General features: G+C 42.1%; 1 protein-coding gene across 1 annotated transcript in view; it reads right to left on the bottom strand.

The window, feature by feature from the left end:
• The window catches only part of slco2a1 (solute carrier organic anion transporter family, member 2A1), a 71077-nt gene that overhangs the window by 11275 nt on the left and 41704 nt on the right, over positions 1-18098 (bottom strand). Inside the window, 2 exon segments of the mRNA XM_034179235.1 lie at positions 16144-16290; positions 16655-16812. Coding sequence (XP_034035126.1) covers positions 16144-16290; positions 16655-16812 — 305 coding nt within the window.

Raw genomic sequence — 18098 nt, 5'->3', positions numbered from 1 at the left:
AGATTCATCAAAGTCTACTCTCTGTAAGAGCAGCACTGCGCTGTGTCACACAACACGGAGCAGCGTACCCTCCCCCCTCTAGTCTTTTGTTGTTGCGCCAGCTCAGTGGCACCAGCCAACAGCCATGCAGGTAGGCTGAGCCTGGCCTGCACACTCAGCACTCTCCTCGAGTCAGCCCTCTACCTCAGGAGATTTGTTTTAAGCTGTGTTGAGTGATATTTTTTAAACAAAAATGTTGATTGTGATAATGAAGTATTTTGTTGTCATGTACAATGTTTGGCGAAATTCTATCCTAGGTCTTTTGGATCTATGAAGCTTAAATATGAAAAAGTATCTGTATCGGTATCGATATCAGCGAAACTGGGCCTGTATTTACTTGGTATCGGATCAATACCAAAATTCCCGATATCGACCACCTCTACTCATCGGTGAACAAAAATAAGAAAGGGGAGATGTAAACAAAAGCATGTAAAAACTGTAAAGGTTGCAGAAAGCTGAGATTATGATGATGAAAGGGTGGCAAAGATGGCGGCAGGGGCAGCAGTGCATGCTGGAGGAGCTGGTGGCCCTCAAGCAAAATCTGAGATTTTTGTGTACAAAACTGCAGATGGGAGAGTGATCATAGAGGATGAACTTCTAAATTTATTGTAATCAAAATGAGAACCCTGACACAATGAAATTATATTGCTAGTTTCAAGCAATTTTTCATCTGAGTGGATTGAAGAGTCCAAACGTCTGCTGTTTGAAATGTGCACGACTTCAGTGCGCTGCATCAGGCACAAAGGCCCCCAAAAGGATGCAAATAACATCAAAGACTGCTTAAAGGTGCTTAATGAATGTGGAGAGGACATCCCCAGGTTTCTCCACACTACTTGGATGAGCTACCACCTGTCGGATTCAGCAGCATGGATGCTTCAACTCTGCTCAGCTGAGTGGAGCAGCTGAGCAGGGATCTCAAGTCTGAGAGCGGCTATGGAGACTCAAGCCAGTGTGAATCCATAGCCACAGTGGCTATGGATTGCCGGTTGGCGGCTGTCGAGAGCATCTGCGGTTTGCCGGAGTGGTTGGGTGGAGCGGCAGCGTCTGCGTAGGCGGAAACACCGGCTCCTGCACCTGAGCCACCGGGGGAGAGTGAGGACGCACTGCCGGCGTCACAAGCATGGAGCACTGTGGTGAAGAAAGCGCCCTGAAAGCGCACGAGGCCTTCAATCGCAGTGGCGCTGCGTAATGGTTTGAGAGTGGACGTGCGCCCTAAGAAGGAGCAGCGCAGAAACATTGGTATAATCGGTACAGGAGCCAAGGACGACATCCCACTGATTAGAACCAAACTGGTGAGTGTGTTTGCCATGCTGACAGCCTATCCTCTTATCTGTCTGGGAAACTGGGGAAGCATGTTACGTGGCGGAAGATTGACTCCAGTCGCAATCGATTTAGTTCATTTCAGGTCACGGCAGAGTGTAATGAAGTGTCTGAACTTTACGACCCACAATTTTGGCCAGTGGGGACCTATGTCCGCCGTTACGTTGAGCCACGCAAACCCAGAGCAAATACTGAGAGCGTGGCACTTGGATCAGGAAGTGAGGCGGAGTTGCAGCGCCCGTACCTGTGATTGCACCTGGCGTTTCAGGAGAGCAGCCACGCCCTGGCACGGGAAAAATCGCCTCCAAATAATGAACATTAATATTGTGTCTACAATGTGCGCAGATTGCGCGTGGGACACACTGAGGCTGACAAATCACGCCGTCTTGTGGTGGATACGTGTGATGTACTGTGCGTCCAGGAGACTTTTTTGGCAAAGCAGGACTTAGAAAGACTTAACTCGCTGCACGCAGATTTCTATGGAGCAGGTGAATCTACCACTGACTGTAGCACCAAGTTAGTGTGGGGCAGAATCTCTGGAAGTGTTGCAGTGTTGTGGCATAAGAGATTGGACCAGCTGATTAAAGTGATGAGACTGGATGTTGACTGGACCATAGGAATTGAGTTCAGCTGTGGAAATAAAAAGTTAATTATACTGAATATATATACACCTTATGAAAGCCCCCATAATGAGGATGAATACCTTAATAGGTTAGTCTGTATTGTGTCATTTATCCAAGACAATCCATCTACTTGTGTTTATATCTTGGGTGATATGAATGCTGATGTGAGAGACTGTAGATCCTTATTTGTTAATCACTTAAAGCAGTTCTGCTCCAACAATGACTTAATTCTCTCCAGTGAAATGCTTTTGCCTGTGGAAAGCTACACTTACATTAGTGAAACGTGGCACACAACATCATGGTTAGACCATTGTATCTGCTCTGAGGATGCACATGACTCTTTAGAAGCCATGAGGATAAATTATGAACTTGGTACATCTGATCATGTCCCTTTTTCCTTACCCACCCTTTTGCCCATGAATAATGAGACACAAGAAGGAAAAATATACTGGGACAAGCTGAATGCGCAGGATTTAAACTTATATCACATCTAGTCTGACTTATGGCTAAGTAATATTGAGTTGCCAAAAAGCACAGTGGTTTGTTCTGACAAATTGTAAAAATGCACAACATGACGCAGAACTGTGCTTACTGTATGAGAAAACTATAGATTCTCTTCTTATCTCTAGTAGGTCCTTGTATAAAACTAAAAAGTTCAAAGCCAACCCAGGGTGGAATGAGTATGCAGAAGAGCTTCATGCTTAAGCTACAAGGGCTTTTAAACTGTGGGTTGAATCAGGCAAACCTAGACATGGTCCTGTGTTTGATTATAAGAAATGGGCAAATGCTCATTTTAAATACACCTTACGCTTTATTAAGAGGAATGAAAACACTTTGAAATCAGAATCCCTTGCAAGGAAACTACAGCAGAATAGTCCTACCGAATTCTGGAAAGAATAAAAACAATGAACATTTAAAAACATCCTTGCCAACTAATATAGATTGTGCAAATGGACCTGATGAAATTATTCAGTTATGGCGGAATCATTATTATGAACTGTTTAACTGTATTAAAAGTAATTCATTTGTGATGAACAATATATCAAATCAAATCAATTTTATTATATAGCGCCAAATCACAACAAACAGTTGCCCCAAGGCGCTTATATTGTAAGGCAAAGCCATACATAATTACGGAAAAAAACCCCAACGGTCAAAACAACCCCCTGTGAGCAAGCACTTGGCGACAGTGGGAAGGAAAAACTCCCTTTTAACAGGAAGAAACCTCCAGCAGAACTAGGCTCAGGGAGGGTCAGTCTTCTGCTGGGACTGGTTGGGGCTGAGGGAGAGAACCAGGAAAAAGACATGCTGTGGAGGGGAGCAGAGATCAATCACTAATGATTAAATGCAGAGTGGTGCATACAGAGCAAAAATAGAAAGAATCACTCAGTGCATCATGGGAACCCCCCAGCAGTCTAAGTCTATAGCAGACTAAGGGATGGTTCAGGGTCACCTGATCCAGCCCTAACTATAAGCTTGAGCAAAAAGGAAAGTTTTAAGCCTAATCTTAAAAGTAGAGAGGGTGTCTGTCTCCCTGATCCAAATTGCCTGGCTACAGTGCTGAAAAAACCTGGGATTTTCTTATTTTCTTCAATTAGTGATGAGTAGTAAGATGTCCTAGCTTTATGGAGGGCTTTTTATAGAGCAACAGACTCTTTTTTCCAGGCTAAGTGAAGAGCTTCTAAATTAGTGAGACGCCATTTCAACTTTGGGTTATCTGCTTTAAGCTGCGAGTTTGTGAGTTATACCATGGAGTCAGGCACTTCTGATTTAAGGCTCTCTTTTTCAGAGGAGCTACAGCATCCAAAGTTGTCCTCAAAGAGAATATAAAACTATTGACGAGATAATCTATCTCACTCACAGCGTTTAGGTAGCTACTCTGCCCTGTGTTGCATATGGCATTGGAGAACATAAAGAAGGAATCATATCCTTAAACCTAGTTACAGCGCTTTCCGAAAGACTTCTACTGTAATGAAACTTATTCCCCACTGCTGCGTAGTCCATTAAAGTAAATGTAAATGTTATTAAGAAATGATCAGACAGAAGGGGCTTTTCAGGGAATACTGTTAAGTCTTCAATTTCCATACCATAAGTCAGAACAAGATCTAAGGTACGATTAAAGTGGTGGGTGGACTCATTACATTTTGAGCAAAGCCAATCGAGTCTAACAATAGCTAAATGCAGTGTTGAGGCTGTCATTCTCAGCATCTGTGTGGATGTTATAATCGCCCATTATCTTATCTGAGCTAAGCACTAAGTCAGACAAAAGGTCCGAAAATTCACAGAGAAACTCACAGTGGACGATAGATAACAACAAATAAAACTGTTTTTTGGGACTTCCAATTTGGATGGACAAGACTAAGAGTCAAGCTTTCAAATGAATTAAAGCTCTGTCTGGGTTTTTGATTAATTAATAAGCTGGAATGGAAGATTGCTGCTAATCCTCCGCCTCGGCCCGTGCTATGAGCGTTCTGGCAGTTAGTGTGACTCGGGGGTGTTGACTCATTTAAACTAACATATTCATCCTGCTGTAACCAGGTTTCTGTAAGGCAGAATAAATCAATATGTTGATCAATTATTATATCATTTACTAACAGGGACTTAGAAGAGAGAGATCTAATGTTTAATAACCACATTTAACTGTTTTAGTCGGTGGTGCAGTTGAAGGTGCTATATTATTTTTTCTTTTTGAATTTTTATGCTTAAATAGATTTTTGCTGGTTATTGGTGGTCTGGCAGCAGGCACAGTCTCTACGGGGATGGGGTAATGAGGGGATGGCAGGGGGAGAGAAGCTGCAGAGAGGTGTGTAAGACTACAACTCTGCTTCCTGGTCCCAACCCTAGATAGTCACGGTTTGGAGGATTTAAGAAAATTGGCCAGATTTCTAGAGATGAGAGCTGCTCCATCCAAAGTGAGATGGATGCCGTCTCTCCTAACAAGACCAGGTTTTCCCCAGAAGCTTTGCCAATTATCTATGAAGCCCACCTCATTTTTTGGACACCACTCAGACAGCCAGCAATTCAGGAGAACATGCGGCTAAACATGTCACTCCCGGTCCGATTGGGGAGGGGCCCAGAGAAAACTACAGAGTCCGACATTGTTTTTGCAAAGTTTACACACCGATTCAATGTTAATTTAGTGACCTCCGATTGGCATAACCAGGTGTCATTACTGCCGACGTGAATTACAATCTTACCAAATTTACGCTTAGCCTTAGCCAGCAGTTTCAAATTTCCTTCAATGTCGCCTGCTCTAGCCCCCGGAAGACAATTGACTATGGTTGCTGGTGTCGCTAACTTCACATTTCTCAAAACAGAGTCGCCAATAACCAGAGTTTGTTCCTCGGCGGGTGCGTCGCCGAGTGGGTAAAACGGTTAGAAATGTGAACGGGTTGGCGGTGTACACGGGGTTCTGTTTAGAACTACGCTTCCTCCTCACAGTCACCCAGTCGGCCTGCTTTCCCGGGTGCTCGGGATCTGCCGGAGGGGAACTAATGGCGGCTAAGCTACCTTGGTCCACATCGACTACAGGGGCCTGGCTAGACAAACACGAAGAAATGGTCATTTCTACACAAGAAGTTAGTGATATTGTTATGAATCTGAGTAATAATAAGACATGTGGTGCGGATAAAATATCTGCTGAGCATTTAAAATTTGCAAGCAGGAAACGCTTTCCCTTGTTAGCCATTTGTTTCACTGGGTTTTTAATTCATGGTATTTTACCCAATTCTATACTGTCTGTGTTTTTAGTGCCTATTGTAAAGGATAAGGTTGGCAAAATAAATAGCAAAGACAACTATCGGCCTATAGCTCTAACTAAGAGAGGGCTATACTTAACAGAATTGAGAAGTTCACGGTGACATCTGACAATCAATTTGGTTTTAAGCCAAAACTTGGCACTGATATGTGCATTTTTGCTCTCAAGGAGATCTTAGAGCTCTTATAATCGGCACAATACCACAATTTCTATGTGTTTTACTGATGCCTCAAAAGCGTTTGACCATGTAAATCATGAAAAATTGTTTCATCAACTGTACAATAGAGGAATTCCGAAATATTTATTGAGAATTTTAGTGCATTGGTATGCTCACCAGTCTGTGTGAAATGGGGAAACTATGTATCTTCTCCCTTTCATGTGAGGAATGGGTAAGACAAGGCAGCATTCTCTCGCCTTACCTTTTTAATGTGTATATGGACGATCTGTCTAATCTGCTGAATCAATCTAGGACTGGCTGTGGGGTTGGCCATACAACCATAAACTACCTAATGTACGCCGATGACCTTGTAATTTTCTGTCCGTGTAGCGCTGGGTTGCAGCAGCTGTTAAAGGTTTGCTCTCAGTACGGTATAAACTTTGATATTAAATACAATGCAAAAAAGAGCAACATCATGATTGTCAGAAGTAGAGAGGAATCTAAATTGTGTTTTCCTCCTTCTCTCTGTCGGGCAGCATCCTCCAAGTGTGTGATGAAGTGAAATACTTGGGACATTACATAACCGCTGACCTGTCTGATGATGAGAGACATTCACAGGCAGCGTTGTATTCAATATGTACAAGCTATGCTTGTTCGTAAGTTCTCTATGTGCTCTGTACCTGTTAAAACTGCACTTTTTAAAGCATATTGCACTTCAATGTATACTGCCCACCTGTGGCGGCATTACAAACAAAGTAGTATGCACAAATTTCAGGTTGCATACAATGACAGCATGAGAATGCTGCTTAAGGTGCCGCAATGGAGTAGTGCCAGTCAGATGTTTGTAAATGTCAATGTCCCAACCTGTGCTGCTGTGCTCAGAAACCTCATGTACAGATGCATGTGCAGACTCAGATTGTGTAAACAGCATCATTCACACCCTGACCAGCCCTGCACAGAGCTCAATCAGGTTCTTTTCTAGACTGTGGAACACTGGCGCCTCAGCTTACATGGCCATGGATGAAATTGGTCTTTTATTGTGTTTTTGTATGTTCCTCTGTGTTACTATGGACCATGTGTCTGAAATAAAGTTTGATGGTGATTACAGTTACACACTCCCAAGATATCATGTTAGATGATAACATAATGTTAATTCCTCTTTTTCCCCACAGCTCATACAACACATCCAGTCCTGTTACTTTTCAGTCATTAAACTATCGAGTCATCGCAGTGACTGAGTGTCAGATTTACACAGCTGAGTCAACCTGACAAACACTCCAATGGCAGTCAAACAACCCACCAACTGCTCCATTATTCCAAGCTGTCCCGCTGAAATGTTGCACTTTTGTACACGCTGTACCTAATAAGAATTTATTGCACAAGGAATGTAAAAAAAAAAAAGAAAAAAAAAAAGCACAGTACATGCTCTGACTGTTCAGAGACAAGAAGCTACTGGAAAAATGTACAGTAATACAAAGGTAACAATCAGACAATATTTCACAACAGACTGTCTGAGCCCACTTTACTTCAACTAATACTACCTTGGTTGTATCTATAGTAAGATGACCGTCCTTTTTTTCTGAAATTAAAAGAGACATCTGAAGTTGAAGTGGTTTATGTTCCAAATATCTGATTAAAAATGTGAAAAATATAAATGTGAAATGAAAAATGTTTATCATCACATCAAAGCCCTGTGATAGACTGGCATCCTGTCCAGGGTGAACCCCGCCTCACGCCTTATGACTGCTGGGATAGGTTCCAGCCCCCCGTGACCCTTAACTGGAGCAAGCGAGCATAATAAATAGATGGATGGATCGTCCTCAAAGAGTCCAGTAATCCTGTAGCCCACCAAATTAAAACAACAGATAATAAAGGGGATGGGCTGGTTGTTACTGTGCAAGCCCTGTGAAGCTACCAGAACAGCACAGTAAATATTTAAGTGGCATTGTGGATGTAACTCTGTTTGTAGTGCTAAACCATGGTTTACCAAAGTAATTCCTTGCCCATGTGGTTATATCAGCTATTGATGAATCACTGTTCTTGATGCAGTGCTATCTGAGAGATCAGATCATGGGTGTGTTCAGCTAATAGTTGCACCGTTGCCAAATTCTTCCAGATACCTTGAATCATTTCAAGATATTATGTACTGTAGAGGAAGAAATATGCAAATTCCTTCCAATCTTCTTTGAGGAACATTGTTTTTACCTGTTTAAATGATTTGCGATGCATTTGTTTGACAAACTGGAGATCCTTTCCACATATTTGCTCCTCGAAGACTTTTCTGGATACTGCTTTTGTACCAAATGGTGATTACAATCACGTGTTTGAAATAACACCATTATTATTTATTTTTTTACCTCATATTAGCCCTAGCTTTCCTCTGTCTCAACTTTTTCTGGAATGTGTTGAAGGCCTTAAATGCAGAAATGGATGCATATTAACAAATTAAATGAAGATAACTACACAAAACATGAAACATCTTCATACTGTCTACAATGAAATAGAAGTCAACATAAATGTAATTCACTATATTTAAACATGTATAAACATTCCAAAAAGGTATAGTTTGGATTATCTATGACTAAATGTTCAGGAGTTATGGAGTAAAAATGGCAAGAATGGTGTCAAAGGTCAATTTCAGTTTGTACAGGGGACAAAGTTAAGGCTGCTTCAATTTGGTAAAAAAAAAAAAAAAAAAAGTGGTGCAAATTGGTTGAACTAATAGGATTACTAAATGGAATAATTTTGACTGTGTTGAATGTTTGGTCTCCAAAGTAAAAGTCGAGCAATGTCGACATCCATTGGATTCTATGACATGTCAAATCAAATCAAATCAATTTTATTTATATAGCGCCAAATCACAACAACAGTTTCCCCAAGGCGCTTTATATTGTAAGGCAAAGCCATACAATAATTACGGAAAAAACCCCAACGGTCAAAACGACCCCTGTGAACAAGCACTTGGCGACAGTGGGAAGGAAAACTCCCTTTTAACAGGAAGAAACCTCCAGCAGAACCAGGCTCAGGGAGGGGCAGTCTTCTGCTGGGACTGGTTGGGGCTGAGGGAGAGAACCAGGAAAAAGACATGCAGTGGAAGACAGCAGAGATCAATCACCAATGATTAAATGCAGAGTGGTGCATACAGAGCAAAAAGAGAAAGAAACACTCAGTGCATCATGGGAACTCCCCAGCAGTCTAAGTCTATAGCAGCATAACTAAGGGATGGTTCAGGGTCACCTGATCCAGCCCTAACTATAAGCTTTAGCAAAAAGGAAAGTTTTAAGCTTAATCTTAAAAGTAGAGAGGGTGTCTGTCTCCCTGATCCGAATTGGGAGCTGGTTCCACAGGAGAGGAGCCTGAAAGCTGAAGGCTCTGCCTCCCATTCTACTCTTAAAAACCCTAGGAACTACAAGTAAGCCTGCAGTCTGAGAGTGAAGCGCTCTATTGGGGTGATATGGTACTAAGAGGTCCCTAAGATAAGATGGGACCTGATTATTCAAACCTTATAAGTAAGAAGAAGAATTTTAAATTCTATTCTAGAATTAACAGGAAGCCAATGAAGAGAGGCCAATATGGTGAAATATGCTCTCTCCTTCTAGTCCCCGTCAGTACTCTAGCTGCAGCATTTTGAATTAACTGAAGGCTTTTCAGGGAACTTTTAGGACAACCTGATAATAATGAATTACAATAGTCCAGCCTAGAGGAAATAAATGCATGAATTAGTTTTTCAGCATCACTCTGAGACAAGACCTTTCTAATTGTAGAGATATTGCGCAAATGTAAAAAAGCAGTCCTACATATTTGCTTAATATGCGCATTGAAGGACATATCCTGATCAAAAATGACTCCAAGATTTCTCACAGTATACTAGAGGTCAGGGTAATGCCATCCAGAGTAAGGATCTGGTTAGACACCATGTTTCTAAGATTTGTGGGGCCAAGTACAATAACTTCAGTTTTATCTGAGTTTAAAAGCAGGAAATTAGAGGTCATCCATGTTTTTATGTCTGTAAGACAATCCTGCCGTTTAACTAATTGGTGTGTGTCCTCTTGCTTCATGGATAGATAAAGCTGGGTATCATCTGTGTAACAATGAAAATTTAAGCAATGCTTTCTAATACTGCCTAAGGGAAGCATCTATAAAGTGAATAAAATTGGTCCTAGCTCAGAACTTTGTGGAACTCCATAATTAACCTTAGTCTGTGAAGAAGACTCCCCATTACATGAACAAATTGTAATCTATTAGATATGATTCAAACCACCGCAGCGCAGTGCCTTTAATACCTATGGGATGCTCTAATCTCTGTAATAAAATTTTATGGTCAACAGTATCAAAAGCAGCACTGAGGTCTAACAGGACAAGCACAGAGATGAGTCCACTTTCTGAGGCCATAAGAAGATCATTTGTAACCTTCACTAATGCTGTTTCTGTACTATGATGAATTCTAAAACCTGACTGAAACTCTTCAAATAGACCATTCCTCTGCAGATGATCAGTTAGCTGTTTTACAACTACCCTTTCAATAATTTTTGAGAGAAAAGGAAGGTTGGAGATTGGCCTATAATTAGCTAAGATAGCTGGGTCAAGTGATGGCTTTTTAAGTAATGGTTTAATTACTGCCACCTTAAAAGCCTGTGGTACATAGCCAACTAATAAAGACAGATTGATCATATTTAAGATCGAAGCATTAATTAATGGTAGGGCTTCCTTGAGCAGCCTGGTAGGAATGGGGTCTAATAGACATGTTGATGGTTTGGAGGAAGTGACTAATGAAAATAACTCAGAACAATCGGAGAGAAAGAGTCTAACCAAATACCAGCATTGCTGAAAGCAGCCAAAGATAACGATATGTCTTTGGGATGGTTATGAGTAATTTTTCTCTAATAGTTAAAATTTTATTAGCAAAGAAAGTCATGAAGTCATTACTAGTTAAAGTTAAAGGAATACTCGGCTCAATAGAGCTCTGACTCTTTGTCAGACTGGCTACAGTGCTGAAAAGAAACCTGGGGTTGTTCTTATTTTCTTCGATTAGTGATGAGTAGTAAGATGTCCTAGCTTTACGGAGGGCTTTTTTAGAGCAACAGACTCTTTTTCCAGGCTAAGTGAAGATCTTCTAAATTAGTGAGATGCCATTTCCTCTCCAACGTACGGGTTATCTGCTTTAAGTTGCGAGTTTGAGAGTTATACCACGGAGTCAGGCACTTCTGATTTAAGGCTCTCTTTTTCAGAGGAGCTACAGCATTCAAAGTTGTGCTCAATGAGGATGTAAAACTATTGACAAGATAATCTATCTCACTCACAGAGTTTAGGTAGCTACTCTGCACTGTGTTGGTATATGGCATTGGAGAACATAAAGAAAGGAATCATATCCTTAAACCTAGTTACAGCGCTTTCCGAAAGACTTCTACTGTAATGAACTTATTCCCCACTGCTGGGTAGTCCATTAAAGTAAATGTAAATGTTATTAAGAAATGATCAGACAGAAGGGGCTTTTCAGGGAATACTGTTAAGTCTTCAATTTCCATACCATAAGTCAAAATAAGATCTAAAGTATGATTAAAGTGGTGAGTGGACTCATTTACATTTTGAGCAAAGCCAATTGAGTCTAATAATAGATTAAATGCAGTGTTGAGGCTGTCATTCTCAGCATCTACAACCCCTGGCAAAAATTATGGAATCACCGGCCTCGGAGGATGTTCATTCAGTTTAATTTTGTAGAAAAAAAGCAGATCACAGACATGACACAAAACTAAAGTCATTTCAAATGGCAACTTTCTGGCTTTAAGAAACACTATAAGAAATCAAGAAAAAAAGATTGTGGCAGTCAGTAACGGTTACTTTTTTACACCAAGCAGAGGAAAAAAATATGGAATCACTCAATTCTGAGGAAAAAATTATGGAATCACCCTGTAAATTTTCATCCCCCAAATTAACACCTGCATCAAATCAGATCTGCTCATTGACACTTACCCTATGCCATGACATTGACCCTATGTGTCTTTTTGCAAGGAATGTTTTTGCAGTTTTTGCTCTATGGCAATGCATTATCATCTTGAAAAATGATTTCATCATCCCCAAACATCCTTTAAATTGTCCAAAATCAACATAAACTTGTGCATTTATTGATGATGTAATGACAGCCATCTCCCCAGTGCCTTTACCTGACATGCAGCCCCATATCATCAATGACTGTGGAAATTTACATGTTCTCTCAGGCAGTCATCTTTATAAATCTCATTGGAAAGGCACCAAACAAAAGTTCCAGCATCATCACCTTGCCCAATGCAGATTCGAGATTCATCACTGAATATGACTTTCATCCAGTCATCCACAGTCCACAATTGCTTTTCCTTAGCCCATTGTAACCTTGCTTTTTCTGTTTAGGTGTTAATGATGCCTTTCGTTGAGCTTTCTGTATGTAAATCCCATTTCCTTTAGGTGGTTTCTTACAGTTCGGTCACAGACATTGACTCCAGTTTCCTCCCATTCGTTCCTCATTTGTTTTGTTGTACATTTTTCGATTTTTGAGACATATTGCTTTAAGTTTTCTGTCTTGACGCTTTGATGTCTTCCTTGGTCTACCAGTATGTTTGCCTTTAACAACCTTCCCATGTTGTTTGTATTTGGTACAGAGTTTAGACACAGCTGACTGTGAACAACCAACATCTTTTGCAACATTGCGTGATGATTTACTCTCTTTTAAGAGTTTGATAATCCTCTCCTTTGTTTCAATTGACATCTCTCGTGTTGGAGCCATGATTCATGTCAGTCCACTTGGTGCAACAGCTCTCCAAGGTGTGTTCACTCCTTTTTAGATGCAGACTAACAAGCAGATCTGATATGATGCAGGTGTTAGTTTTGGGGATGAAAATTTACAGGGTGATTCCATAATTTTTTCCTCAGAATTGAGGGATTCCATATTTTTTTCCTCTGCTTGGTCTAAAAAAGTAACCGTTACTGACTGCCACAATCTTTTTTTCTTGATTTCTTATAGTGTTTCTTAAAGCCAGAAAGTTGCCATCTGAAATGACTTTAGTTTTGTGTCATGTCTGTGATCTGCTTTTTTCTACAAAATTAAACAACTGAATGAACATCCTCCGAGGCCGGTGATTCCATAATTTTTGCCAGGGGTTGTATGTGGATGTTAAAATCGCCCACTATAATTATCTTATCTGAGCTAAGCACTAAGTCAGACAAAAGGTCTGACAATTCACAGAGAAACTCACAGTAACGACCAGGTGGACGATAGATAACAAATAAAACTGGTTTTTGGGACTTCCAATTTGGATGGACAAGACTAAGAGTCAAGCTTTCAAATGAATTAAAGCTCTGTCTGGGATTTTGATTAATTAATAAGCTGGAGTGGAAGATTGCTGCTAATCCTCCCCCTCGGCCCGTGCTACGAGCATTCTGACAGTTAGTGTGACTCGGGGGTGTTGACTCATTTAAACTAACATATTCATCCTGCTGTAACCAGGTTTCTGTAAGGCAGAATAAATCAATGTTGATCAATTATATATCATTTACGAACAGGGACTTAGAAGAGAGAGACCTAATGTTTAATAGACCACATTTAACTGTTTTAGTCTGTGGTGCAGTCGAAGGTGCTATATTATTTTTTCTTTTGAATTTTTATGCTTAAATAGATTTTTACTGGTTGTTGGTGGTCTGGGAGCAGGCACCGTCTCTACGGGGATGGGGTATTGGGGAGATGGCAGGGGAGAGAAGCTGCAGAGAGGTGTGTAAGCCTACAACTCTGCTTCCTGGTCCCAACCCTGGGTAGTCACGATTTGGAGAGTTTAATAAAATTGGCCAGATTTCTAGAAATGACAGCTGCTCCATCCAAAGTGGGATGGATCCGTCTCTCCTAACAAGACCAGGTTTTCCCCCAGAAGCTTTGCCAATTATCTATGAAGCCCACCTCATTTTTTGGACACCACTCAGACAGCCAGTAATTCAAGGAGAACATGCGGCTAAACATGTCACTCCCGGTCCGATTGGGAGGGCCCCAGAGAAAACTATAGAGTCCGACATGTGTTTTGTAAAGTTACACACCGATCAATGTTAATTTAGTGACCTCCGATTGGCGTAACCGGGTGTCATTACTGCCGACGTGATTAATCTTACAGAATTTACGCTTAGCCTTAGCAAGCAGTTTAAAATTTCCTTCAATGTCGCCTGCTCTGGCCCCCGGAAGACAACTGACTATGGTTGCTGGTGTCGCTACTTCACATTTCTCAAAACAGTCACCAATAACCAGAGTTTGTTCCTCAGGGGTGTTCGCCGAGTGGGGAAAAACGGTTAGAAATGTGAACGGGTTGGCGGTGTACACGGGGCTTCTGTTTAGGACTACGCTTCTTCCTCACAGTCACCCAGCCGGCCTGCTTTCCCGGCTGCTTGGGATCCGCTGGGAGACAGCTAATGGTGGCTAAGCTACCTTGGTCCGCACCGACTACAGGGGCCTGGCTAGCTGTAGGATTTTCCAAGTGCGGAGCCGAGTCTCCAATTCACCCAGCCTGGCCTCCAAAGCTACGAAGCTACACTTATTACAAGTACCATTACTGCTAAAGGAGCCGAGGAATAACTAACATTTCACACACCAGAGCAGAGAAGTGCACGAGACAGGAGAAGCTGCCATGCTAAACCGGCTAAGAGCTAGTAGCTGCTAAGCTAGCGGATTCCTAAAAACACACAAAGTGAATAATGTGTAAATAATTTGAGGTGATTCAGCAGAGGGAGTGCTTTAGTTAAGGCACGTGAAGATTACACTGTGAAACAAATCGTTATCTAGTTATCTAGATCAATCTAACTGTGCAGATTAAACAGCTAACAGATACAGCAAAACACCGCTGTGCTCCGGAACAGGAAGTGATACAATACCGCAATACCGTGAGAGCCAACCACCAGTAGTGGTTGTAACGTATGTGACATACGTTACCCCCATGATAACTAAACATGACAGATTGTTGTGTGGGCGCTGAAGAGGAGGTACTGCTGGCCCACCACCACCAGATGGCACCCTGCTTGGAGTGCGGGCTCCAAGCACGAGAGGGCGTCGGAGCCGCTGGAGGTGACAGCTGTCATCTATCAACACCAGCTGTCACCCATCACCACCACTATAAAGACCGGACTGCAACTCACTCCACCTCCTCGCCGAGAAATCATCTACCTTACAGGTCATTTTCTCTGCTGATTCAAACATTGAGTAATAATCTGAACTTCTTTGCAGCCGTTTTCCTGTGGTGTGTCCTTATCTGTGGGATTGGCGTTTGGTGTGATCAGCGACGGCTTCGCTTCACACCCCATCCAGATAAGTGGTTAGACAGGAGCTGCACGAGTGTGTGATTGGAGGTGGAGGTTCTCCCTCCTTACTGAACACAGACTGTGGGATTACTGAGTGTGCAAACTCACACTCATCCAGAACTGTTTTGTTTTCTGCCAGCAGTACCGGGTCTGACTGCTGAAGACAGTGGCCACCTGGGGCGCAGGGCTGGCGGCTCCGGTGTTCTTCAGGTCCGTTGGCGGTGAGGCTTGTGGGGTTCCGGCTTTTCTCTCGCTGGACGTCTCCTATCTTCGAGCCTGCCACACGTCACCTTTTTTTTGTCGGATTGATATAACGCATATTTGTATCTGTCTGTATTACGTTGTGCACCTTCACAACATTAAATTGTTACTTTTTGGCTATTCCATTGTCCCTTCATTAACGCCCCTTGTTGTGGGTCCGTGTCACGACCCTTCCAACACAGATGGTGCAAACTATTCTTTTTTAAAATCCTATTAACCAATAATTTGCATCACTTTTTACCAAAATTAGAGCAACTAACTTTTGACTCCTGTGCAAACTGAAAACCTTGTCACCATTATTGCTGTTTTTACCCCATAACTCCATAACATTTAGTCATAGATAGTCCAAACTATATACTTTTAGAATGTTCATGTTCAGACAAATAATGTGGTATAGTTTTCAATATGATTGGAGCATTTTAAAATTTTGACCCCTGTGTAGTTCTTCAGTTGACCTCTACCTGGCCACCTATTGAACATTCAAGTGGCCAGTCCGTTTTTTCAAAACCGCAACGTCTAAGAAGTAGCATCACCATTTGAAGGATTCCTCTATAAATATTCTGTTATCTGCTGCACTGTGTGTGTATGAGTAGACAATAACAGTGTGTCCTGAAATGATCCAACATTTATGTCTTCAGAATGCTGGAACAAACCATGGATGTGGGCATACAGGAAGCACTGACCTGAACCCTGTAGGTGTTGTTGGGGTCTCTGGTGAAGTTTGTGCACCCTGCATGGCAAGGAGAAATGTATTCCACTCCATTAGATCCACACACAGGGTTGAAGGCACCGACAGGACAGGAACATTGGCATAACATACAGACAGAGACCTACAGAAAACACACACACACACACCGAGAGAGGTGTCAGCATTTATTCAAAAATATTTCAATAAAAGCAAGTAACATACACACATATAGTCTACATATGCAATCATTATAGTAAGATGTGACATTTTTCTTCATCAGTCAGCCAACTGAAAATGTAATTTGAAATGTGCAACCATTCCTATTCCAAAAATCAGTATGAGACTTATATCTCATTAAAAAGGCCAGGTCTGGGACCACAGGCTGTTACCATATCGGTGTCATGCGCTGCTGCATCAATCACATGGCAGAAGTGGCCCGAGTCCTGGTTGGCAACCACCCACACAGACAAGCGGTCCATCCCCACTTTCCAAAACTAGCTACCTACGTATCTGCCACAGCAGGTGATACATGAGCAGCGTCTTAGCCTTTTCCACTTGCTGCGGTCCTTAATGAAGCACCTGTACGCTGGGTCATGCCCAGAGAAATGGTCCTTACTCAGCTTCTCAAGTCCCAGCACAGCAGGATCACAGCATCCTTTGCAAACTGAAGAACAGTATCTCCACCCACTTGTGTATCTTCAGCCCCCATACTACAGATGCCTGCAGCCTCAGCTATTTGACCTCCTTTGCTATCTCACTGTGATTTTTGAAGCTGACTGGCAGATCAGTCACCGGTCACCTGGCATCAGAGATGTCCAACATCCCTGCAGGAGGGTCAGCCTGCTCTAACTGCTTCTAGTAACCGATTCAATTAGACAGTGCAGCAGAATCTCTTCAGGGCAGTGCCATAACTGCAAAGGTAGAAGGTGTCAGCTTGGAGGAACAAAGTGCTTCAATCCCTCTGAGCAGGTTGAGTTTCACTGGACCGCAGATGGGCGTGTCACCTATTTACAGATTCCATACACAAATGCCTCCTTGTCTACCCTTAGTGCCATCACAGTCCACTTTCTCAGCCCTCTATATTCCATAACAGCCATTAAGTCATCCACTTTGATAGTCAGAGTGCCATCTGAGACTAAACACCTCCTTCTTTGAATATTGGCAGCTGCAGCACAATCCCTGGCAGGATTCAGGGCCTTCAGACAAACAAAATACCACATTCCATTAAGGTTTGAGTCCATGTTTGTAAATTATCCACACAGATTGCATGCACACATCTGAAAAACAATGGAATCCAGATAAAGTCTGGAGGTTCAAGTAGGTTCAAGGCTGCATGACTTCAGATAAATCCCAAGGGAATCTGCAAGTCTGTGGTCAGAGTTCACAAACTGTATAGTTCTGCAGGAATCTTCAGTGTATTTTCATAAGTAGATGATCATTGTCCTTTGCTGTCCCAATAGGAGCACCATGTCTAGCAATGCCACTCTGGATGCTGGTATCTGGGAACTGCAACTTGTAGCCCCAAGAAGCTAGGAAACATTGAACCATTTTCACGATGGTTGCCAAGTCACTGAAGACGGACAGAGTCCTCATAATCAGCCGTGTCAGTGTACTGAAATCATCCATGGACAATGGCGTTGATTAGACATCAAAGGAAGATCTGAATAAAGTTCCTACATGAGATATCACCTGCAATCAGGTATGTGAGACTCCCAAATAATGTTGAAGTCTCATAACACTGTCACTGACAGAAGTGATATATGAAACCAGTGTAAGAAGCTTCTCTGCCACAGCAACTCCCCCAGCTTCTGTACGCCAACCACGTGCAAGACCAGACCAAAAGTAGATGAGATCTGACTGCATCTAGGCCTGCGGAGCTCAGACAGCATCGCAACTGCACTGTGATTTACAAGATCCCTCAACAACAGTTTAAGATGGTCATCCTTGATA

The sequence above is a fragment of the Thalassophryne amazonica genome, chromosome 10 (assembly GCF_902500255.1).
Source record: "Thalassophryne amazonica chromosome 10, fThaAma1.1, whole genome shotgun sequence".
NCBI lineage: Eukaryota > Metazoa > Chordata > Actinopteri > Batrachoidiformes > Batrachoididae > Thalassophryne > Thalassophryne amazonica.
The sequence above is the reverse complement of the archived record's forward strand: the minus strand, read 5'-3'. Positions and strand labels throughout refer to the sequence as shown.